Source organism: Drosophila willistoni, assembly GCF_018902025.1.
Source record: "Drosophila willistoni isolate 14030-0811.24 chromosome 2L unlocalized genomic scaffold, UCI_dwil_1.1 Seg196, whole genome shotgun sequence".
NCBI classification, from domain to species: Eukaryota; Metazoa; Arthropoda; class Insecta; order Diptera; family Drosophilidae; genus Drosophila; species Drosophila willistoni.
This window is the reverse complement of record NW_025814048.1, coordinates 6,874,157-6,899,712: the sequence shown is the minus strand read 5'-3', so window position 1 is coordinate 6,899,712 and position 25,556 is coordinate 6,874,157. Positions and strand designations below refer to the sequence as shown.

Here is a 25,556-nt window from a genome sequence, read left to right as displayed (position 1 = left end):
CATTCCTTACTACATATATCTCCAACTTTTTCAGTATACTTATAAATTAAAAATAGAAAAAGATATGCAATGTACAAAACAAGAAATTAATCAAGAATGTATATCCCCTTAGTTAAAGAATATCCTTGATCCAAAAGAAGGTCGACTTCGGAGTAAGACAATTCGTTGTCAGCTAGCAAACAGTCTTTAAGAAGATTCTTTGGACCAGCTTCTTCACACAAGTTTAACAAGTTTAATTTCCAAGTTTATTTTTCTAAATGTTTAAATTACATAAATCTATTTCCGGATGGTTAATCGAATTTGATGGAATTTGTTTTAGACGTGCTTCGAATGCTTTTCTGGCCTGATTTCTTATTACTTTACCATTGGCATTCATGGGGAATTCGCTGAAAAACTGTACTCCAGCATTTAAATGTTTATAATCGGCGCCAACACGTTGAGCCACATGATCGATAATCTTTTGCTCGCTAATTGTGGTGCCTTCTTTGGTGATCACCAAAGCACCAGCAGCATCACCTCTCTCATCACGAACCCCTACGACACAAACTTGCTGTACTTCAGGCAATTCAGCGATGATTTGTTCGAGTTCATTGGGCCAGTAATGACTGGACTTATATTTGAGTAGATCCTTCTTACGATCAACAACATACAGATTGTTATCATTATCAAAATATCCCAAATCACCCAAATTTATCCAACCGTTTTGCAGTGTTGAAGCAGTATCCTTTGGATTATCCACATAGCCTTTCCACTCTAGACCAATATCAATCAGAATTTCACCGACCTCATTGTGTGGCAAGTGTTTGCCCTGATCATCAAGAATTTTTACTCTTATACCGGGAGCAATTTTACCAACCGAAGCCTTCAACTGGTGGTCCATATTAATTGTAACTAAGCCGGTCTCTGTTGTTCCATAGCCAAACATTATCGCACAACTAGGCAAAATTTTTCGAGCCTTTTGAAGCAATGCCCATGATATCCAACCGCCGGTAATAAATGAAATTTTTAACGTTTGCAAATTTGTCAAAGTTGCTTGGGGATTGTTGAATAATTCATAGGCTTGCCAAGGAGCTAACACAATGAAGGTAATTTTGTACTTTTTGATGATTTCAATCAAATGGCTAGCATTGAAGGGTTCATTGGAAACAATGCGTGTCATACCACTAAAAAGGCTCATAATGATAGTACTCAAGCAAGTCAACCAATCCAGGGTAGCACTAGTGTATAATATATCGGTACTAGTGCTTAGGCTGCAAAGAGAATCATCTATATACATATGTCCAGATGAAAGCTTTATCATTAAATTCTCTTACGCAGAAGTGGCGGCAAGAAAACTGTTGGATAACGTCACGGCTTTTGGTAAACTGGAAGTCCCGGAAGAACAAAGTAATGCCGCTGTTTGATCAGGACCCACAGCCAGTTTTAATGGTCTATAGTAAATTAGAGACACAACATTAACATGAGCAAAAGTTTGGCTCACACTCACCGATAATTTTTTTCGGCAGGATTTGGTTTTAGCAGATCATCAATACTAAGCACACCATCCACATGACCCGTAAGGGACACAATTTTTGGCGACCATTCCTTAGTGATCTCTTTGATGCGGTCGTTTTGTAGAGCCCATATATTACTTTCGGATCTTGTGAATACCCTACAGCATGAAATGGAGTTGTATTGAAGAAGCAAGCAACAGTCAAAGGAACCAAATATGTACTGGAATTGGCAATAATGCCCACAACGTCCATATGGGTTAATCCTTCGGTTTTCAGAAATAGTGCAATGCGTGTGGACCAGGTGAGAAATTCGGCATTGGTTACAACCGTGTCATCCATATGAGTAATCTACGTTTTTTGGGATTAAAGACAAAAAATATCCAAACCATTTACCAGGTCAAGTAATTTTTTGCTCACCTGAATTATATTGTCTGGCCAATTTTTTAGGTTGTTAAATATTATTTGACCCACTGAACAATTGTCATTGTAGAGTTTAATTCGTTCTGCACCACTCCAAATTTTATTCTCCTCATTGTAGAAAGTGGGAAAAAGTACCTTAGTTGCCATTTCAACACAATCAAATTAGTTGAGTGACTGATAACCCACTATTGACTCCAACACTTCTTTTAAGTAGATGGGTGAAAATTGATAAAGACATTCAATTAAACCAAGATTATATCAAGTACAAAGTTTTAGTTTATATATAGCCGCGTTTTATTAAATAGATTGGTAATTCTGTACGCAATTTTTGAAAATACCATAAAATAAAAATCTGCTGATGCCAAGAATGCGTACGAACATTATTGTATAGATTAGATTGCATGTGTGTAGAAAGTTATAGGATAAGGTGATGAGAAAGTAGTTGCCACGAGCTTGCACAACATTATTTTTACCATGGCCAATTGCTCTTTTTATCACCTGCAACCAAAATAGTTTTATTTTTCGTTTTAGTTCAGATTAGTTAGTATCGTTTTCGTATTCACGAGCTTACAGGAGTAAATGATATCGTGTAAACTTTCATAGATTTAAAGATGGATTTAAAATAATCCTTAACTAAAGAAACATTTTCGACATGTTAGAAGCTAATTTTTATGCAATTGATTTATATATTATTATATGAATTCAGTTAAATCAAGACTGTTAATTTTGGTCGAAAAAACATTTTAAAAAATTCAACATTTCTCCAACAAATATGTGTCAAACATTTGATGAAAACATAATTTTCAAAAATTCACAATTTTCACAGTCACAACTTTGGTCTATAAAACAAAATATAGATAAATGTCGAATAACACCGTTTAAACCGAATGTAAAGAAAATTTAATTTAAGTATTAAAATATTTAAAGGGGAAATTAAATTTAGGCTTTTCTTAAATATTCCAAAAACAAAATCTCAACAAAAAAACTAAATCAGCGAAACCCAAATATCTTACAAATAATTATGAGAACCTTGCACCCTGTATTATACCCATAGGTCTTAACTACTTATATAACTACTACTTATATTAAATTTAGAACTGGATTTTTAATGTTAATGCTTGATATAAATGGCATCAATGTGGATGGTAATTTGCTTAATAATATAATAGCTTACGACGAATAACCGGTATGACAAGAATAATACGAAATTGAGAAAAAATTCTTATTAAAAGTTTTACGAAAATATATACTTACCTTAAATAAGAAATTTATTACCTATATATACAAAAAAAAAAAAAAGTTTTTAAACTAGGAACAACTGTTTATTTACATCGATTTGGATTTGAACTACGTTTTTAGATTCAGTGTAGTATGAATGCCTTAATATACATATATGCTTAAATATACCTATACCTTTAACTTAATTGATTATTTATTATTATTAGATGGAAATTAGGTCTTAATTGCTGATCGTAATGTCAATTTGCTTTTCCTGAAGTGTATGTTTATCCATAACTATGGAAACTATACTTAGTATGTACATTTGCTCGAGATGAACAAGTTGACGCTTAAAATATGCCAAACTTTCAACATATTATGGCATATTTATTTCTGTGGTTGCAATTTATTTTGTCTGTGGATTTCTTGGAAGGATCTATTTTATTTTTTGTACGATTCGGAAAAGCCAAAAATGGAAGGTATGAATTCCAATTCTATTACGAAAATGTATTAATTTTTCCAGCATTCAAAGCTCTTGGTAACAATTGGGGAATGCAAAGTGTGCTATTAATGGCAAATAGCTTATATGGTTTAATCTTGGTTTGCTCCAAGCAAAAGGTAAGCTGTTACCTGGAAGTCCAATATCAAATTTTTGTATTTTTCATATAAATTTTAGGGTAAAATAGTGTTATTCACATGGATATTCTTTTCATTAACACTAACTGTCTTATCTATTTACTATGATTTTATGTTTGTGTCGGAGTATCCAAACGATATCCATAACTATATGGCTTTAGCTTGCTTGCTTCTAGAACGTAAGTTCATTACTAACTGAGCAACGATTGTATTTAATATCTTTCTATTGCAAAGTAGTCTTCAGTTTTAGTGTTCTATATGTGGTTAATGCATATGAGCCATAGCGTTAATAAAGCCAGAGAACTGACTATTAAAACTACATGGGCGAGAGAGCTTTTGCGGGCTGGCCAAATCCTGCGGATTCATTCACTTGCAATTTTCCTTTGAAGATCTTCTCCTAAGAAAGTTTCTTCGCAATTGGGGATATATATATTCTTAATACATTTAGCTAAACAATAACTTTAATCTACTACTACATACGGATAAAATAATCCCTTTGTACATACAGATACTAGAGAGCTGCATGAATAATAGAAAAATCAATGTAAATGAATGAATAAATGCATGAGTGTGAATATAAATACTTGTCAATTCTCCAAAAATTCGTAACTCTGTTTAATGAAAAGCAATGAATTGAGTGTCATAGAATAGAAATGAACTAACAATAAGATACTCTAATCATTCGAATTTACAACAAGAACTAATCTTTGTTTATCAAAAATGAAGGGAAAAATAGTGGTGAAATGAAGGCTATTTATTTATTAATACCCAATACACCAAAAACCTAGTGCTCGATTTTGAAGTGGACATTTTCGGACAAATTTTGGAAAATCTTATTCAGAAGGATTTCCTAATTGCAACGAACACAGAAAACATAAATATATAGCTATCTATCAAATAGAAATTAAATATTATTCAATAATCCATCATATACCCGATGGATCTAGCATTCAATATTACTTAACTGAAATCGGTTTTCAAAGTCATTCAATTTATTTAGATTCAATTTCGTTTAGAATATTGTTAACTCACATTGCTTTTTAAATCATTCATGCAGCTCTCCAACAGATACCTTTTTTACGATGGCAATAAAGTTGTATCGATATCAATATTATGATATCGATAACAAATAGAGAGACAACGCTGATACCCTTTTCCTTTCTGAAATGCTCATGGTAAGCCATTCGTCTAATATCTCTTGACTACTACAATCATATTAAAAAATGTGATATTCACCTCAAGAAGGATAACTTAATATAATAGTAATTTAAAAATTATTTAATTCCATATTTATTTCATTTTATAAACTATGGAAATAAAATATATTAAATTCACAACGAATCATCCGAATGCGAGTATGATGTCCATAATAATCAATAAAACAACCAGAATAGGACAAAATCGGAAAAAGAGTTCCCAAATTGAGGGAGATAGCTTTTGCAAATATTATTATTTGCGATTTTATTTTAATTTATTTCTCTGCTTCGGAGTACATATTTTAAATGTTTCCTTATCTGTATAAATATAACATATTTATGTATATATGCACTTATATAAAATATTACTTAAAAGAAGAAATTTCCGGTCATTGAAAGACAAAGTTTAAATTTAACACCTAAATAAGGAATATGCAGACCTCTTTTGGATTTAAGTATGTATGTTTTTGGGTTTGTTGTTATATTAATCTTACAGTATCCTGATACTAACTATTACCTCATATAGCTGTGACACACGTGTATTGTTTATATTGTTTGACGCTTATTGATAATTAAAGTAATCCGTTTTGATGAAGCACTTTCTATAATTTCTTTTCATTTCACTTGAAGTGAATGTTTTTTCATGGTATTTGTTTATTCGCCCGAGATGAGTAGGTTAACGGCTAAAATATGGCAAATATGGAATATATTATGGCATTATTATTTTTGTGCTTGTAATATATTTTGTTTCTGGAATTCTTACGATAATATGCATATGGATATCGGTGAACTAAGAGGTAAGAATTTAAACTGATTTAAAAAAACGTATCCCCATTTTCTGCTTTTCTGATTTGTGCTTTTAAAGATACTGAAGACCTTTGGAGAATGCAAAGTGTGCTATTAATGGCGAATGGTTTATATGGTCTTATAATAGTGTGCTCCAAAGAAAAGGTGTGCAGTTATTCGGAGCTCTCATAAACAATTAGACATGTACACAACGTTTTTAATTTTCATAAATTTTAGAGTTTTTTAGTGTTATATTCGTGGATGTTTTTCTCATTAGGATTGATTGTCTTATACATCTCCTATGACATAGCCTTTGCTGAAGCTTATTCAGAAGTATTCGGTATCTATAGAATTATTACTTGTTTGTTTCTAGAAGGTGAGTTCATTACTAACTGGTCAATGATATTATCTAATCCTCTCACTTTACCTAGTCTTCAGTTTTAGTTCTCTATATGTGGTTAATGCATATGAGCCAGAGAGCCAGAGACTTCTCTAAACAACAAAAAATAAGCTTTCTACAAACATGTTTGAAAAAGCTTTTGCCGGATGGCCATAATCAGACGCATTCATATTCAGTTGCCTCTTTGAACGTCAACAAAAGATCTTTTCCTAAGGGTGTTCACTTTCGTAAGGAAGAATTATTTAACTTTTAGTTACATATATGGAATATTTAATTCATTTCTAAAGCTAAATTTGGAATGCTCGATATCGCCTATTAAACTGCAAGTCGTCAATTTATGTTTTTAGATACGTTGTAATATGCCTCAATGTACTTAAATATATTGACCTTTAACTCAAACACTTATTAGACTATTTATTATTATTATGAAACGAAAATGAGGCCCCAACTGTTCTTCCTTATTTCATTTATTTCGCTGGAAATAAATGGTTTTTTCTTTAGTTTAGTATGTTTATTCCGCCACGATGAATAAGTTAACGTTTCAAATTTGCCAAACTTTTAATATATTATGGCATATTTGTTTCTGTGGTTGTAATTTATTTTGTCTTTGGATTTCTTGGAAGGATCTATTGGACTTTATGTACGATTCGGAAAAGCTAGAAATGGAAGGTATGAATTTCAATTCCATTAAGAAATAGTATTAATATTTCCAGGTTTTAAAGCTCTTGGTAACAATTGGGGAATGCAAAGTGTGCTATTAATGGCAAATAGCTTATATGGTCTAATCATGGTTTGCGCCAAGCAAAAGGTAAGCTGTTACCTGGAGATCCAATATGAAATTTTTGTATTTTTCTTAAAAATTTAAGGATAAAATAGTGTTATTCACATGGATATTCTTCTCATTAACACTCACTGTCCTATCCATTTACTATGATTTTATTTTTGCTTCGGAGTATCCAATCGATTTCGATAACTATATGGTTATCACTTGCGTGTTTTTAGAAGGTAAGTCCATCACTCACTGATGGATGGACTTAGGATCCGTAAGTCCATCACTCACTAATGAACGATTGAAATAATATTTTCGCTATTCCAACTAGTTTTCAGTTTAAGTTCTCTATATGTGGTTAATGCATATGAGCCGTAGCACCTAAAGAGCCGAAAAACCATCAACAACAACAAGTGAGCACTCTATCAACATGGTTGAAAAGGATTTTGCGAAAATCCTGTCGCACACATATTCAAATCTTTTATTCACCTTCAACAAGAGATCATATCTACTACAACGTTCCTTTTCGCAATTGGAAATGAAAATTATATATTTTTTTATAATTTGAAGAATTATTTAATTCTTAATTACTCATTCAATAATTCATTTTTAAAAGTAGTATTGCGATACACGATGTCGCCTTTTATGATTCAAATCATTAATTTTGTCGTTAATTTTCTCGGGGAAGTTAGGTATACGAATATGATGCGAACACTAAGGTGTCTAGATCAGTACAAAACCCGAGAAGGATTGTTAAGTTACTTAAATGTGCAGTATTTACTCATTTATTTTTTGGGTATTGTTTTAAGGCATTCGATTAATTTGACTAATTGTTAAAGTTTTAAAAAAATATGAAATTTAATGAAAATAAAGTAAATGAAATACAAATTTGAGGATAAATTGGGTATTTAACTACAAATAACTGTTTATTCAGACATATTTTGGATTAATATTAATGTGGGAACGCAAATGTAATCCCCCTTTTTTCACCAAATTCGTAGGCCTTTTGTTGGAAAATATGATTCCGAGAGACCCCGCGATTTTGGTCGCACAGCTATGTATAAAGTGAAAGAACAATACATTCATTTGCGAATATACATATGTATGTTACTTTATTAGAACTTAACTACACGTCTGTACAATGCCAAGAACAAGAAAGCTATCTCTGTAAGGCGCTGCCAGATCTCCTTAATAATACTAGCGATGCCAGACTGCCACTTTGATATAAACAGCTGGCGCTAATATCGAACACCTTTCAACTCAATATTCCATACAGTTTTATTGAATATAATTAATTATACATTTGTCACCTAACTATTACATAAGCACATTCTCAAAAAACTCTCTCACTTATAATCTCGATTGTTTGTCATCGAAATCATTGAAACCTTTTGATTTATACACCTCTGAACTAGTTCAATACAATCGACCGCTTCTCGTCTTTCGATCCATTCCCACATTAATATAATTACCTTAATACATATATGTATGTACTTCAATATATTGACCTTTAACTGAAACACATATTAGACTATTTATTATAAGATGAAAATGAGGTTATTAATTTCATTTTATTTTCGCCTGCAAGGAATATTTTTCCGTAGTTTAGTTTCTACATTCGCTCAAGATGAACAAGTTAACGCTTTTAACTAACCAAACTTCCAAAAAATTATGGCTTATTTGTTTTTGTGCTTGTAATTTATATTGTCTTTGGATTTCCTGGAATGATGCATTGCATCATTCAACCATTACGATAAAATCTAAAATGGAAGGTATGAATTTCAATTGAGAAAATATATTATTTTTTTCTGCTTCACTGATTTTTGCAACCAAAGATACTGCTAACAATTGGTTAATGCAAAGTGTTTTATTAATGGTAAATGGCTTATATGGTCTAATCATGGTTTGCTCTAGGCAAAAGGTGAGCAGTTACTAGGAGGTCCTATATCTTATTTGTAATTTTTTTTTTATAAATTTTAGGATAATAAAGTATTACTCTCGTGGATGTTCTTTTCATTAACGCTGACTGTCGTATCAATTTTGTACGATATACTTTTTGCTATAAACTATCCAAACGATTTTGATCTCTGGATGGTTATTACTTGCTTGTTTCTAGAGGGTAAGTTCATCACTATCTGATAAACGATTTTATCTAATCTTTTGGCCTAACCCTCTAGTCTTCAGTTTTAGTTCTTTATATGTGGTTAATGCATATGAACCATAGCACCTAAACAGCCAGAGACTTCTCTACAATAACAACAAAAATTGAGCTTTCTATAAACATGTTTGAGAGAGCTTTCACCGGCTGGCCAAATCCCCCCGCATACATATTCAGTTCTCTTTGAAACGTCAACAGAAGAGCGTCTCGCTACGAGCGTTCTACAATAATAAAAAAAAAAAAAAAAAAAATTTAGAGAGTTAAAGAAAGCCAAGATATTTTCGCTATCTCCATATATTATATTTATAGGACCAATTTCCTCTATGTAGATAGATTTTTTGAGTTACCCAAAATAAATGTACTAATATAAACGAATGTGTATCTAATAGAATAAAAACCAAAAAAAAAACAACAATTTCATGATGTCATAGATTGGTGCTCTCATCAGTGTACAGAAAAATTGACTACTCTGCTCGTGCTCACAGCATAAGAAAGTGGATCCAAAGAAGACAGCACAAAAACCAGTATATGGAAGCGGGATCAAATGTAGCTCACACCTAAAAAATTTTTAAAAACGAAAGCGAAAGAAAACGGTTTAAGCTACAATTCGAATAAAACTCAAAAAAAGAACCACAACAAAAAAGGAGGTCAAAAATCCGTTGAAATGTCGGCCACAAGTTGTCTGAAGTTTTTTATCTATATATTCTACATAATTTGTGCGGTAAGCAAATACAATTATCACTAACTGTGCCCACATTGTGCATGTATTTCCGCAATTGTGCCAATAGAGTTCAATTAATGTAAACTGATCATTTAGCACACATTTTACAATTGTCACTTGAAAAATTCGTTGAAAACAAATAAATACGTTATCTTTCTATATGACAGCTTTTTAAATCAATATTTTGTCGATCTGAAACGCAAAATCAACAAAAATTTCTTTTGTTGGGACAGGTCATTAATTGTTATTTCACAACTTTGACGTACTAATAAAGTGGAAATCAAAATAAAACATTTCAATTTCTATGACATGCCAGATATTCTTAAATATAAATTATTCTTAAAATAGTTTTCTTAACTTTCCTGTTACAAAAAAATTAATAAATGTTTTGATTAACCGTCAACTACATTGATTTTAAGCAGTGTCGCACAACTCCCAAATTTTCGATAATTTTTTCTATTTTTGGTGATCGATAAAAGTTTTGAGTATAATTTTACAATTTGTTGAACAAATTCAAATGATAACTCTTGGAAATTGTAAAAACACGTCAGTTTAGATCTTAAGGCAGCGATTTTGTGAATATCTTTAAGAAACTAGTCTTTAAATAGCTAAGTTAAGCATTTCATCTCTAATTTTCGATAAATTTTTGGTATTTTTCATGATCGATAAAAGTTTTGAGTTTTATTTTAAAATTTTATTAATAAATTCTAGTGATACCACTTGGAAATTGTAACAACATGCAAGTTTAGATCTTAAGGCATCGATTTTACTCTAATAGAACTCTACAAACAGTTTTATTTAGAACGACTTACTAAAATAATTCAAGAAATTCAAATATAAACAATAATCTCTTAAGAAACTAAAATTTAAACAGCTAAGTCATTAATTTCATTCGTTTCTCTAATCAGTCAATTCATTTTAGTTTAAAGCATCATTTATTTGTTTCATAATGGAATTGAATGTATTAAATGTTGATTTAAGTGGTTTCTTGTTCATTATTGATAAGCCTATAAAACCACAATTCATAACATTTCGACCGACTTCTAATTAAAAACATTCATGAATGGTCTCTTTTTATAGTACATTTCCACCGCATCTTTAAATATTTGTGGCAAAGAAATTGTGGTAAAATCTAAAATTCTGAATATGTGGTAAAATCTACAATTCAATATTTCCACAATGTTCAGATTGATCTGCTAAGGAATTCCTGCCAAACGGGTTTGTTAGTTCAACACAATTTTTAATTATAAGCAAACCGCAGAATGAGTGTAACCACACGTTGCTTCTCATTATTGTGTATAGTCAAATTACTCAATATGTATAAACATACATACATACTCTATCTGTATACATTACCAGCGATGCGATTTTCATGTAATTAATATTTTACATTGGTTTTATAGAGGCAGATGCTCAAAGTCTCAAAACCTACTATAGTTTGTTGATGTTAACTTTGATGAATCAACTAAATGATGAATCAGCTTTAAGATTTGTGACTTAATCGATCTATGACATCAACCATTTTGATACTTTGTTACTGGACTCTGACGAATTCATTGATTTCATTTATAAATACACAAAACAAACAAACATTACCTTTGTTGACTCAGAGTCGTGGTTTTTTTGCATACCCCAATTTGAATCCAGAAATTTTCTATAACACAAACATTTGAAGTAGGTAGATAAAGTTACAGTTTTTGAAATGTTTAGAGTAGACAGGAAATTTGTTTGAACTTTTTAAAGTTCATTTTTGTTTTATATGATTATCATTAAACTTTAGAACTTAAACTAATACATTGAATGGTTAATGTTTAATTATTGTGACAAAATAAATGTATGTAGGTAAATATATATATTTCACCTCAAGCCTCGTATGAGATTTTGTGTAAATTACTACTTAAATGTTTCATATTCAGCGATAGATGATAAGAGCAATCACAAAAGTCAACTTGACCTTTATACGACACAAAATTTCCCTTCCATTGTTTTCTCATATTCCCATTTTGTGTTTATTGTTATTGTTGTCGATGTTGACGCCAGACAGGCTAGCCCTTGAGGCGCGTTGTCTGAGGTTGAAAGTATTCAAGTGGGTTAACATGTATAACTAACTACATAACATAACGAGTAAACACAGTAATTTGATTATTTATAGTTTGTTGTTTTTTGTGTTTTTTACTAACAATAAGCCCATTTTTTTTCTCTCTCCTTACAGTTACTGGCATTTGTTGATATAGGATTTGGCTCTTATGTGCTATTATCCTATGATTCAAATCAAATTGGAACTATAGCCGCATATGCCTATGTGGCCATTGGGGCAACTGCTCTAGTTTTAATACTTTGGGGCTTTTTGTCTGCTTGGAGAGAAAATGTTTGCTGTACAATTACGGTAAGTTTGATAATGACAAACAAAATTGTAATAAATATATATTAATTAATTGATATAATTCTATATTCCAGTTTATTGTATTCTTCTTACTGGTAATCATAGCTCAAGTGGGTGCCCTATACTTTTTAATAAATAGCTCAAAATCGGTGGCCTCGAATTTCGCCAATGCTTTGGAAACAACTTGGGAGGAAGAGTTAGACAGTCCTGGCGCCATGTCCCTCTATGAGAATTGGGTATGACTATAAAATGTGACATCTGCTTCTTGAGCAAATTATTCTCATACTCTTTAATTATATAGTTTAATTGCTGTGGTCGCGGCAGTCCCAATGACTATATTGTCAATGAACGTATGCCGCCAGCGACATGTTTCCGCAATCATGATACGAGTAAAGCTGAAAATCTTATCAATAATGGATGTCGGGTGGAATTTGAAAACTATTGGCTCAATTTGATACAAATATTTAATATTTTAAGTGGCGTTTTGGTGTCTCTAGAGGTAAAGTTTCTTTTTAAACTACAATACGACATTCTATACTTATTTTTCCTTTTCTTTTACAGCTTGTCCTCATATTCTTTTCGTGTCGTCTGTGTACTACAATTCGAAATGATCGTCGTCGACAATACTTTTAAAAACTAGATAAAGTTCTCTTTTTTATCGACTGAGCTTTCTCTACGCCAAATATTCTCACAGGTTTTCTCACACTTTTTTGATTCTGAAAATTGACTTCAGAAATAAGAAACAATTGCGAGTTGTGCTATATGTATGTCTATAAATGGTTATATATACATTAAGTTATTGATGTTTCGGAATTTATATATATTATTATTATTTGCATATTAATGAAAAGCTTTAAAATAATTTTGAAATTCTTGTTAAAGGTGTAACATAACACGAATCTATTATATTGATGAATTTTAAGTATATTCTCGCTCAAAACTCGAGAACAAAAACAGTTAATTATTGATTGTGTAATTACTATTTATTCAAAGAATTTTTAATAAAACAAAGATTTTTATAAAGTAAAGTAAATTTTTTAACAGTAAATTCAAATCTTTTAAGCAAATTCAAGAGACACTTTTTAGGAGACATTGGCCACTTGAAGTAAAAGCCTTAAGGATCGGAATATTTACCATATCGTAACAAAAGGCACTTAACTTTTTAGTTTACTTGAAAAGTTGATGGCAGGATCCATATCCTGGATAAAGGAATATCATAATGGTGGCCATGAGATCAGCATAATACTGAAAAATCGCCCAAATGATATTGGCTGCTATGTTTGTCATTGACTTTGCTCTGAATAAGATTTTGACCTTCACTGTGGATGTCCATTTCAAATAATATTAGACAAATTTCCAATTGTTGATATTTTGTTTTGGTTATCAAATTGGAAACTCCAGGCATGAATTGAAATTTTTTCAAATTAAATAAGTTTGTTTAAAAAAAAAACTCAGGCATGGCTAGAAGAATAAAACATTTGAATTGTGTCGATTTTAATACTCTTACGTGATCACTGATGAGATATCGATGCCTTTTTTTTGTTGTTGATAGAAAAATAAAATGAAAAAGCACAATTTCTTATTTTTAAACAAACAAAATTTATATATTGTAAGCTGAATCATCATATAAATTAAAGGAAAATTCGAACTAGTCAGTTTCTACAAACACTTTTATCTTTATGTATTACTTAAATTTCCATGTCGAATCTAAAATTATTAGCGTGTATAAGGGGCAGCTACTTGACATTATACCTATGATATCATATTTATGGGTTTTCTTATCGTTCAGGTGACTAGCGTGTAATTTCAAATTATGAACATGCATAAAAAAAACTTTACTACATATAAACAAATTCTAAAAAAAACACGACAAATATTTGGCCGTGGTCCACATATTTGTATAGCAACTAAATATATTCTTCAGCTACTATATACACAAACAAAATATAAAAATACATATTAAGCATGACTAAAAAATATCTGGAATGTTGGCCCCAAGTTGGCCAAAAAAAGAAATATTATGTTGTTGAAACTTTTGCACCCTTTTAAAGATATGAATAACATTCGATCACTCATCGAATACTCAACAAATGGTAAGTGTTTTGGAAAATCTAAAGAAAGTATTAAAAAAATTCATAAAAATTGGCAATTAGCAGTGAATAAAAGAGTCGACCTTGAGTTTACCCTGTTTGTCCAATTTCGTGCTATTACATTAATTCTAATACTTCCATTCACTTATTGGCGCCAACATGCTTTGTCAATATTTAATTTAGATCAAGGACTGGGAATAAATTTAATGCTATTAAGTCCAGGGTGGCAACCTCTGCCCGCTCTGTAGTAGTTTTCTTGACAAGGTCAGTTGTTTTCATCTTACTCAACATGACCTTGAAGCATCTCCTTGTTACGTAACATATTAGACATGAAAGCAAGAATTTTATCCCTTCCCTTAGGGGTGACCTCATTGCCCAAGATTGGGACTAAGATGAGTATGAGTTCATGGAAGAAGCGTATCCTTTGTTTTATTAAAGAAAAGTCCTTGTTTTATTTGTATATTAAATTTTAATCAATTGAATAATTTCACATAAATGCATATACCCTCTTAGACCCAAAAATATATACTTGGTAGCTATAGAAATATAGCGCAACTGTTCATAGCCGAACTAATATTGAAACCCCTTTTGAATACTACGCTCATGGCCAAATCACCGACAAGTTTTCCACGCGTTTCGCTACTCTCGCTCACCCAGCCACATCGGTCTTTGTTTCACTTTTCATTCGTTCCGCTCGCCAAAAACAAAATAGTTGTTGTTGCTGTTGATTCTTAGTTTTGCTATCAACAAACGTAAAGCAAAAAAAAAAACAAAAAAAAAAAACAAAAACCAAAAACAACAAAACGCTTTTCAGTTTTCAGTTAACATTCGTGCCGTGAACATGTTGGATGCGGTTTCCCCGAGCGACCGGTAAAAACAAATAATTTTATATATTTCTATTTGGAATTTGTCAATAATAAGCAAGTGCAAGTGTTTATTTATTGTTGTTGCCAAGCAAGTGCAAACAAAAAATAAAAAATATATATGTGCATAAAACCGATTTAGATCTATAGCTATCTAAATCTATATTATATCATATAGACAAGTGCAAAAAATAAGGCAAACAAAATGTCTTGCTCCACATGTTGTTTGAAAGTGTTATCCATAATATGGGATATTATATATGCGGTAAGTGTAGCTAGGACGATTATATCTATATATTGATGATGAAAAACATTTCCTAGAAAATGTTGTTTCTTGTCACTTTATTTATCAAAGAATACAGAAGTTGTATATGTGCTTTTTTATATACATTAATATGAAAACATAATAATATTTTCAATCAAATATATTCTTTAAATTATTTGTAGTTTGAAAAAATATGTAATTTGCTTTAGAAGAGTTTAGAGAAAGTTCCTTTTTTTTTGTAAAATTGTGTGATACATTTTTTTACATATTAAGGGATTTTGAAGGTATTGTCAAAGTAAGAAATACTGTGCAGTCGAAATCGTCAGGACATCCCTAAGTAAAGAGGAATTCATAGAAATATTTATGCAAATTTTATAAAATGCTATAAATTAATCCAATTTCTATAATTTTTTTTTTGGTTTGGTGAATTTAAAGGCTTAAGTATACAATTTTTCTCTGTTTTCCAAGTGTCATGTGGTATCATTTCTTAGAGTTATAGTTTTACAATATGTTGAAGATGTCGATATATATCTGAAAACTTAGACAAAAAAACTGTCGTTATGAGTTGTATTTCTCTATTTTCAAAAAATGATAAAAAAATTTAAGGATTCAACAAAAAAATGAATAATTTTTTCTTTATTTTGACTACACAATTATTTCTTATTTTGATCAAACTTTCAAATTCCCTTGGGTTTCAAACCAAACTAGAAAAATGTTAAAAAATTTTGTCACATTATATTTTATAAAATATATTTTATATTATATGTATATTAGCCATTTTAAAAGTTTTATTTTTGTAGTAAAGGTGCCTGAAAATTATTAATTTGATTAAATTTTAGAAGAATGTCATACAATACTATGAGAATTATATTAAAGATCGACTTTGAATTGATGTTTATTTTAGTTAAACAATTAATAATCCCATATACTTAGTACAAATTTGATCTATTTACTTATTGCTAATTGCAAATAGCAAATGCATGAAAATATAAGTTTTATGCTTTAGTTAATGCTTAGTTGGTATATGTAAAGTAAAAGTGTATAACTAAACCATACAAGTGTAGTTACATATGTATATATTATTAATTTTTTGTTTAAAAAGTAACTCAATATTGAAAAATTTCAAGTGACTTAAATTTTATTCGTTTAATTAATTTCTTCATCAAGTCTAGTTTATTCAACACAAAAGAAAAAGAGACAATATTATGAAAATGATCTTATGATCTTCTTTTAATTATTTATGAAAAGGTGTAGATTTTCCTCTAAAAGAATACTTTTTGAATGTGCTAGAAAATTTTCTGCCAAAGGATTTTAATTTGCCTATAATATGTGAAAACTCACTTCCACAAATCTGTAAAATTTTGGAAATTTTTTAGATTACATTATTAAACTCTCTAATCCTCAGGATGATTTTATTTGCGATCTGTTTTATAACAGACAATAAATAAATTGACTAATTCGAGCTCCAGTGAACTCAATTCCTACAGCTATAACTATACATAGATATATAGGTATATTATTCTTATTCATCTTATTGGAATGATAGTTAATTTTAATTTAATTAGATAAAATTTCAAAATGTTGATAAAATCTTGGCTGAGAACATCACATTATTTAAACAAATGGGGAACATCACGTTATATTTATACAGTGCTTCATGGTAATTGAGATGTTGAAATCTTTCAAAGTTAATCAATAATTTAGTTAATTTTTTTTTGTTATAAACCAAACTATTTGAAGTGTTTCTTTTAAGTTTTTGAAAACTGTATAAATGAAAATATCGCTGAATTGTTTACATAAAATATAATACACCTTGACCTGTTCACATCATTCATTCACTCTTCCCACTCTTAGAACCTAAATAAATAAATGCGTTTAGTATTTATTGTAATTGAGGGGCTAGACAGTTTTTGGATACATTTTCAATTTGATTGTATAATTAGGCTTTAAATTACATTTGAAGGTTGTTGCGTATGTATTTATTTTGGAAAAATAATACCAGACTCATGGCATTTTAATGCAAATTATTTTATATCTAGAGGAGAGCAATTCATTCTATGTATGTATACGCTTAAAAACTTTCTAAAAGGTTGTCCTTGCTTGATGTTTGAGTGGGGATATATTTAGCTTAACTGAAATGATTTAATAAGAATTTTTTTTCTTTGCTTTTTGTTTATTTGCTTATTTGTTTTAGTAGCTTTTTGCTGGCAAAACTTGGTCACCCACGCCAAGACAAACAACAGCAGCTAGAAAAATTTGCCCATGAAAAAGGCAGCCAGAGGCATGTAAACAGACAAACATATAAAAATATAGAAAATTTTGTTTGATATATGTACATATGTATGTGTATTTTCTTTGTTGATGTCATTTCTTAGACATTTTGGCGAAAATCTGGAAATACACTCGATATACACACTCACGCATGGCGCGTAATATTTCTGGGTTGACGTCCACATGGCGTATGCGCAATTTTCCGCATTTTTGGTTCCAAGCGAGTAATTTTAACAACAGTTTTTAATTACTTATTTGCTTACTTCATTTAAAGGTAGGGCTCCCTCTCCTCTACCTCCCCCTCTCTAGTTGGCTACCTTTGTGTTTTTTTTCTGTCTTTTGTTGATTGTTTTTTTAAACCCACATAAATCTGTAAGCTCAATGGTAATTGGGTTGTTATTCTAGTTTTGTCGTGGACCATAGACTTGGAGGTGTCTGTGCTCAATCGCTGTCAGTCCATTCTCTACTCACTTATCTTATCAGCTGTAGTCAAATTAGCTACTACATAAACCACATTGGCCTTGTCATCGTTTATATTGTTGTATTTACTTAATTATTTTACTGTCGACAAAGAAAAATTAGAACAAATAAATTTGCACTGTTTCTAAGTCAATTCTTACTCTACTCTATGAGGAAAGGGGTCTATTTTCATATTATTGCATTTGCATATCCATAAAATATATATATATTTGAGATCCACCATATATAGTCGTTACTGGTCAAATCATGTCTAAGTGTATGTCTGACCATCTTTTGTGTCATATTCAGTGACTAAGTTAGGTCTACCAAATTTGGCAAGTGTATAATGGAGTGGGTGTATCAAGTTTGTTTTTATAATTAGACAAATATGAATAACCGGCAAATATTGAAAGACATATTTGTAAATGTTCCATATCTATCACTTCGATAGATATGACGTTGACCAAATCGTCTATACATTAACATTCAGTATATACACAACACAAAAGAAAAGATATTTGCATATACTCGCTTAAAGTGTATTTTAATTGGCTGCAGGGTATCTCCCAGTCGGTATTTTAACTCACTGTAAGACATTTGTTTAAATACCCTCCAGAACCTACTACATACTCATGTGACATTCAAGTTTTTGTTAGGGTAGTTGACAATTGCTTACGATAAGTACCGACACTTAAGTACATATGTTGTTAAGTAACAGGCAATAACTCAATAAAACAAAGAGGCAAAGTCTAGCGAAATACGTTAAAACGGGGGTGAAAAATGGGCCACGAGTAAAAATATTAAGTAATTTGGACATTTGACTACCTTTTTTTAATGCTTTTTCTTTCTTTTTTAATGAAAATAAAGTTAGATATAAAAGTTTAGAAAAAGATAAAAGATATAAAGTTGTTATTTAGGGGCAAATTATACAAAATGAGTAGCAATTTTTATTAAATTTCAAGAATTATAAATTAAATTATAAAGTTTAAACAGTAAGAATATATAAGTCTTTTCTCATTTTCGAAAATAACAATTTTTTTAAAGAGGAAATTGAGAATTGAAGATGAAATGATCGGTATAAACAATGAACTAAATTACTTGGTTTCCAATTGCTTCTATCCATAACGAATCTAAAAGTATTTACCCATTTTCTAAGAATTCGATTCGAAATTAGAGATATTTATGTTTGCAACCAAAGAGGATTAAATAATTCTAACAATTCTGATTCTTTGAATTACATGAAACTCATCTCCTCTATTTATGTATAGTAAAGAATGTTTGGCTTAGTGAAACGTTTGGTACAGATTATTTTAAATAAGTACATATTCAAAAACTTCTCAATTTGAGGCAAAATAAAGAAAATGTAACTTGGCTTAATTTTATTAAGCTGGTCAATCAAAGAAATGGGTAGAAGGTCATAATATTGGCTTATTTCTGTCAGTATATGCATCTCCATTGATCATTTCCATTTGTTTACAATTTGGTTTCGCTGTTGATTATGATTTTCCCAGGCTTCTTGTAATTGGAATCATATCTTCGTTTAAATGTTCGCCATGTAACAAAAAACAAAAAGAACACTATAAATTTATGTAAAGTGAATAAACTGAGATATCTTGGCCCTTTATATGTTGGGAATTGGAAGGGTAACATAAACCTCCATTAACAACTACAAAGAAGATACTCTCAAGCCTTTTGACAAATAGCAAAAAAAAGATACTCAAGCTTATTATTCTTTACTTTATGTAATAATGAATACTTAACAACTGTCTTCTTTAAGTTAAAAAAACAAATCTGCAAATGTTTAATCAGGGAGTGCTGCCTAGACGAATCAAGCTGTCTATGCAATCTATGCGATCTGTGCTGTCTTTGTATTGAATGCGCAGAAACCGTAGATGCGGTTTGATTTAACGCATTTTGTTACAAAACATGTAAGTTTTGCTAAATATTGGCTTAAATCTTCAAAAAGAAACTTGAGCTTCATGGAAATATGATATATTTCTATGCAAATTTTTGTTTGCTTTATGTTTCAAATCACTTTAAAGTTGACTAAGCCGAAGGTTTTCTGGGTGATTCGATATGAGAGAACTATGAAATTAGGAATTCCTAAGATATTTGTCATGCTGCTCTCGGATCTTAAGTTGTTCCCTTCAAAATTACATAGCACGTGTTCTGATTCTTATGATTTATGCGTCCCCAACCCTCCTCACTTTATTGCGTATCTTAGGCATTATCTGTTTGGTTTACGGCCCTTTTTTTTTATTTTGTCAGCGCCTACTTATGAGCCTACCATAAAATTTGCGTCTGTTTTTTTTTCTTCTCGTTTCGTTCGGAGGCGCCAAGCCTAATAAATAACAATTAAATGGCGTTGCCACTTTGCCAGATGCCGAAACAATTCAAAATACTTTCATGTCTCGTAAACACTTAATCGTCAATTAATTTATTTTTGTCTTACGGGTGAGGAAATACAACATCAACATACAACATCATCCACAACAATAACAACAACAGCAACTACATCAACAAGTCTGTCAATATTACAAATATTGTTTAGTTGTTAGATTTTACTGCCTATATTTAGACAGCATTGCGCATTTGCATAAATGTAATTCATTAAAAGTCACAGACAAGACACAACCTTAGACATTTGACTTGCCTTAAGCTAATGATGATTACTCCCTCTACCCATCACCCGCTAAGAGGCTTGACCTCAATTCAATTACATTTTGGCTGCCAAAATTGAAGAATATTAGAGACATTGAAACCAGTTTTGGTATAATGATTATTATTTACAGCAAAAATGCCATATGATTAATTGACCAAATCGTCTACACACATTTGTATAAATAAATATAAAAGAAAAATCAAAGGAAAATATATTACTTGAATACGTGATGTTAAGACGTCACCTTTACCTTATTCAATAAACACTTCCACATGGGTGTAGATAAAGATTAGTTGTAACCGGAAATCTTTATCAATTCAAAATTGGAATAAATCTATATGATTAAACATTCAATTGGTATATGATCGAAACTTTTAGGTATGGTTCACCTTGTAAGTAAATGCTTTTTAATTATTAACTCATTAAATATCAATTAATGGATAGACTTTCTTAATTTGGGAAGAGCATTTTAAATAGAAATTAAAATTTTTCACTAAATATTTTTAGAGATATCAATCCTTGTTTATTAATTGATATATTTATTGATATATTTTAAGGCTGTCGACAGTTTTTATTTATAAGTCGACATTATATATTTGTTTAAATGTTTTGCCTTTTGATAAAGCAATACAATTATATCCTAGAAATCTTAGCAATATTAAGTTATTACACAAAAGTCCTGTCCACATATTTAGAAAACTTAATGTAAATCATTAAAGACATTAAATTTTTGGATGTTTAGATTGAAGGACACGATTTTCTTTTTTACAACAATGATTTTGCCTTTGCTTGACATAAATACTAGTCAGAAGTAACGTAAGATAATCTTATTTCAATTTCCTTGACTGCTTCGACCACAAATCCTTTTGAATTTCCCACAGTATTAAAGTTTAATAGTAAGACTTTGATGTTTTCTGTATAAAGTCAATACTGCAAAGCTTGTACAATTTTTAGGAACATATTAATATTGGTTAATAACTACTTTTATGTTTTTTTGTATTTATTGTATTTTTTTCACATTTCTACATCCAAAGTTTCGTAAAGTGAAGTTTCCTGGTCCTTTTTGTTCAATCTTAATATGTATGAAATTGTATTATATAGTTAGACTAATAGACTAAAGTTTCCTGGTCTTTTTTGTTTAATCTTTGTTCATTATGTAGTTAGAATTGTAGATTGTCTATTAGATTTTAAAAACTAAACAAATCTAGAAAAGATTGTCTCATCTCCTGTCATTTTATGCAAATAACTTTTAGATTTAAAAAAGTCGTAACATTTTTAAAATATTTTCATAAACCCTATGACACTAAGCATTGAAACCTCCCCCCCTTCCACCTGTCGCCGTCCATGCGACTATTTCAAGTGACAATTGTACAAACTTGTTGTTTTGAGTCAACAAGTTGTTGAATGTTGAATGGAAAAATAAATGTTAATGTAAATGTGAATATGATTATTACGCAGTTTATAATTTATTTTAGGTGAATGTGTCTTTTTGTTTTTTGTTTTTTAGTTTCTATGTTGGACGTGAGCCAAAATACAAATTTAAATGAAAACTGTTTGCATTTAACGAAAGTGTGCCAAAAGTGGCGTTATTTTGTGATACTCTGAGTCATTGTTAAATTTAAAATGCAAAATTAAATGCAATTGCCACTGAGCAAACGAGAGTGAAATAGAAAGGAAAATTTATCAACCAAGGGGCAACGGGGCGTATGCTTAACTTGAAGAGAGAGAATGAAATAGAGAGAGAGAGAGTGAGAGGAGAAGGAATAAATGCCAATTAGATTAGATCAGAGAATGCCATATAATCTCAACTATGTATATTGTTGGTTTTTGGAGAACTTTGCATATGAGTTATAGGCCCCATGCCTTCTGAATATTAAGTAGCCAGATATAAAATATAACCTTGAAAAGTAAAATGATGCTGATTTTAATCGATTAAGACTATAAATTAACTTCTATAACATTTTACAGCTCCTTGGTCTGGTGCTGGTTGCCCTTGGTGTGCACATCATTATCAAATTCGAGCATTTCAACACCGCCGCCTTCGTCATCATAGCCATCGGTGTGATTGTGATCTTGGCCGCACAATTTGGCACTTTGGCTGCCTGGCGTGAGAGCAGTAATATGAATAAATCGGTAAATCGATATCTCACATAAATACTTTCATCGAGATCGAATTAATTTTGTGTATTTTACTTACAGTTTGTTGTCATTTTGCTGATATTGGTTGTCTTGCAAGTTTTATCAGTTGGCTTTTTCTGGGTATTCCAAAATTCATTGCTCATCAATGTGGATAAGACATTTGATCAATTATGGCATGATCAGCCAGTGCCTATCAAGCCGGGCAATCAAAGTCAAATTGCCAGCATAGAACGTTGGGTAAGTCGATCTATAAACATAAATATTATATTACCAATGTTAACTTCAATTTAATTTCCATTTTCCAGTTGGATTGCTGTGGCAATGTTGGCTCCACGGACTATATTTTGCCACCGAATTCATGTTATAATAGTGAAACAGATAAATTGAATATTGAGGGTTGTCGGCAAAAGTTTTTGGACTTTATTGCCGAACGTTGGACATGGTTTAATTATTTTTCTTTGATCGTTATTGGTGTAGAGGTAGGATATAAACATTTTATATAATTTTTTTTTATATTTTAATAATTTCTTTTCTTTATTTTTTTCTAGTTAATTTGTGCTCTATTGGCGTATGTCTTGGCTAATAGCATCGTAAATCGCTGGCGACGCTCGAAATATTTTCCCAAATAATAATTTTCTTAAAAACTAAGTCACATACCTACATACTCAAGGCCAAAGAATTCTCAAAATAAAAAGAAAAAACAAACAATTGCAATAGAATTTCCACACATTTAACTAGTCGCTACCTCATCATTCATTATTTTCATAACTAAATCGATTTGTATGTAGAAAATGTGCCAAAAAAAAAAAAGGGAAATGTGTTCAAGCCACAATTGATGTCTACTTACCTACTTAATAAAGCTATTTATATATTTTAAAAACTCATTTGTATTTGTCAAACTTACGGCAGGCCGAAGTTAATCATAATCAGGTAAAAGGTAGTTTTCAACAATAAAAACATAACAAAATGTAAATTCCGAAAACTGTATCTAACTACCAGTTTATGATATTATAACTCATTTTTTAAGATCTTCTTAAGAACAAATATTTTGTCAAGTTTGAAGAAATAAAGTTAAAATAAAATGCCTGAATACGCAGTGACTTGGATATATACTGTTACACTTATCAAGACTAACTATAATGGGACGAATTTGCAAAAACTAAAATTTAGGCCAAAGCTAAAACGTAAGTGTAAAGTTTTAAGAAAGGAAACACGTTTATATTGACTATTTCCTGTATGACCGTATTAGAAGGTTAATTTGGTTTAGGTGAAAAGTACTTCAGTATCCAAAATTACTTACTAATATCTGCTTTAACAGTTTATACGGATAATTATAAGCAGTAGCAGTAGCATTGAGTGTTTTAAATTGTTTTGAATTGTTTACAGTACTCTAAATGTCGTAAATACTTTAAAAAGCATTTGGAATTAGTTTTGTAAGGGAAAGTAATAAAAGGATTTTGTTGCCTTGGTGTTAATCTGTTTGGTTAATTCAAGACAAGATTGTTCTTAGTTAAAAGTACATACACATATATTAAGAAGTGACTGTTTAAATGACTGGGCCACTTAGACAACTCATCTACCGAGGACAGCATATAACAAAATTATTGAAAAACTACCAAATAATAATTTTCTGAAAAAAGTCATACTGTATGCAGTTCTAATAGTAAAATAAAAGGAATGTCTGCAGGTTTATTTTTTTTTTTATATTTTGATATTTTTTTCTCTATACTTCTCAGGGAAACCCCAAATTTCCTCTACCTTTTCGACAGACCTGTATATAGTAACTAAAATGTAAATTTAGTTGTGTGAAATGCACCTACAAATAAGCATTTGTAGGTAATGTATAAAAATAAGCACTTAGACATGATTATAGTTAGAAATTAGTCATTCAGCTTTAGCTATTTTGCTCTTGCGTATAGAGTAATTAATACTACTGCACCCGAATAGGCAAGAGCTGCTGGTTATATAGCGACTGAAAAAACTTACAGGAGTTAATTTTGAATGATCGTTTTAATGTCTCTAATGTGATAACTGGAGTTGTGAACTTCTAAACAGGTACTTGATCTTGATCTTAGCCTTGCTAGTATAAAATGCTATTATATTTGATCTGATCCCAAGAAGTATCAAAAAAAAGTTCGCATTTAAAGAGATTTGACATCTAAAACGAAAATAAGCAAAACGACTCATTCAATGGCCAAAAAATCAATAATATATATACTATATGGGATCTAAAGTATTGGTTTTTATTGGTTCTTGTGCTCTAGAAGAGTAAAGAAAAAGATACGAGCTAACCCAAAGGGCAATTCAACTTATCTTATTGTTATGATCTATCCAGAATTTACCTTTGGGTAAAATTTATGAGATTGAAAGGCAATTCCCATGTTAAACAAGATCAAAAAAGAAAGATATAATTTTTTTTTTCTTTGTGTTGACATCATTTTTGAATGCCCCTCGGTGACGACTGCCCGCAGTTTCCGCAATTGCCCTGCTCTCTATCGCCCCCTCTCCTTTTCCCTTACTCAGCCATCTCCCATCTCAAAATGAGGCACATGCTGTTTCTTCTGTGTTTTATATGATATTTCGGCGTGGGCGACTTACGCTAATTTTCATCTGTTTGGTTTTCTATT

The 25,556-nt window shown here is 30.7% G+C and overlaps 2 protein-coding genes and 1 pseudogene across 2 annotated transcripts; 2 read left to right on the top strand and 1 right to left on the bottom strand.

Moving 5' to 3' along the window:
* Positions 1 to 253: 253 nt before the first annotated feature.
* LOC6640659 lies at positions 254 to 2,060 on the bottom strand (annotated as a pseudogene).
* Positions 2,061 to 9,266: 7,206 nt separating this feature from the next.
* LOC6640660 (protein late bloomer) lies at positions 9,267 to 12,987 on the top strand. The gene is made up of 5 exons (XM_002063124.4): positions 9,267 to 9,797; positions 12,010 to 12,183; positions 12,255 to 12,416; positions 12,482 to 12,679; positions 12,742 to 12,987. The coding sequence occupies exons 1-5, from the start codon at positions 9,741 to 9,743 to the stop codon at positions 12,811 to 12,813; spliced, it is 663 nt and encodes a 220-aa protein (XP_002063160.1). The 5' UTR covers positions 9,267 to 9,740; the 3' UTR covers positions 12,814 to 12,987.
* Positions 12,988 to 15,103: 2,116 nt separating this feature from the next.
* Positions 15,104 to 24,035, top strand: LOC6640309 (leukocyte surface antigen CD53). The gene is made up of 5 exons (XM_002063125.4): positions 15,104 to 15,398; positions 22,759 to 22,923; positions 22,990 to 23,166; positions 23,235 to 23,408; positions 23,478 to 24,035. Exons 1-5 carry the CDS (start codon positions 15,339 to 15,341, stop codon positions 23,556 to 23,558), a joined length of 657 nt encoding a protein of 218 aa, XP_002063161.1. The 5' UTR covers positions 15,104 to 15,338; the 3' UTR covers positions 23,559 to 24,035.
* Positions 24,036 to 25,556: the final 1,521 nt, after the last annotated feature.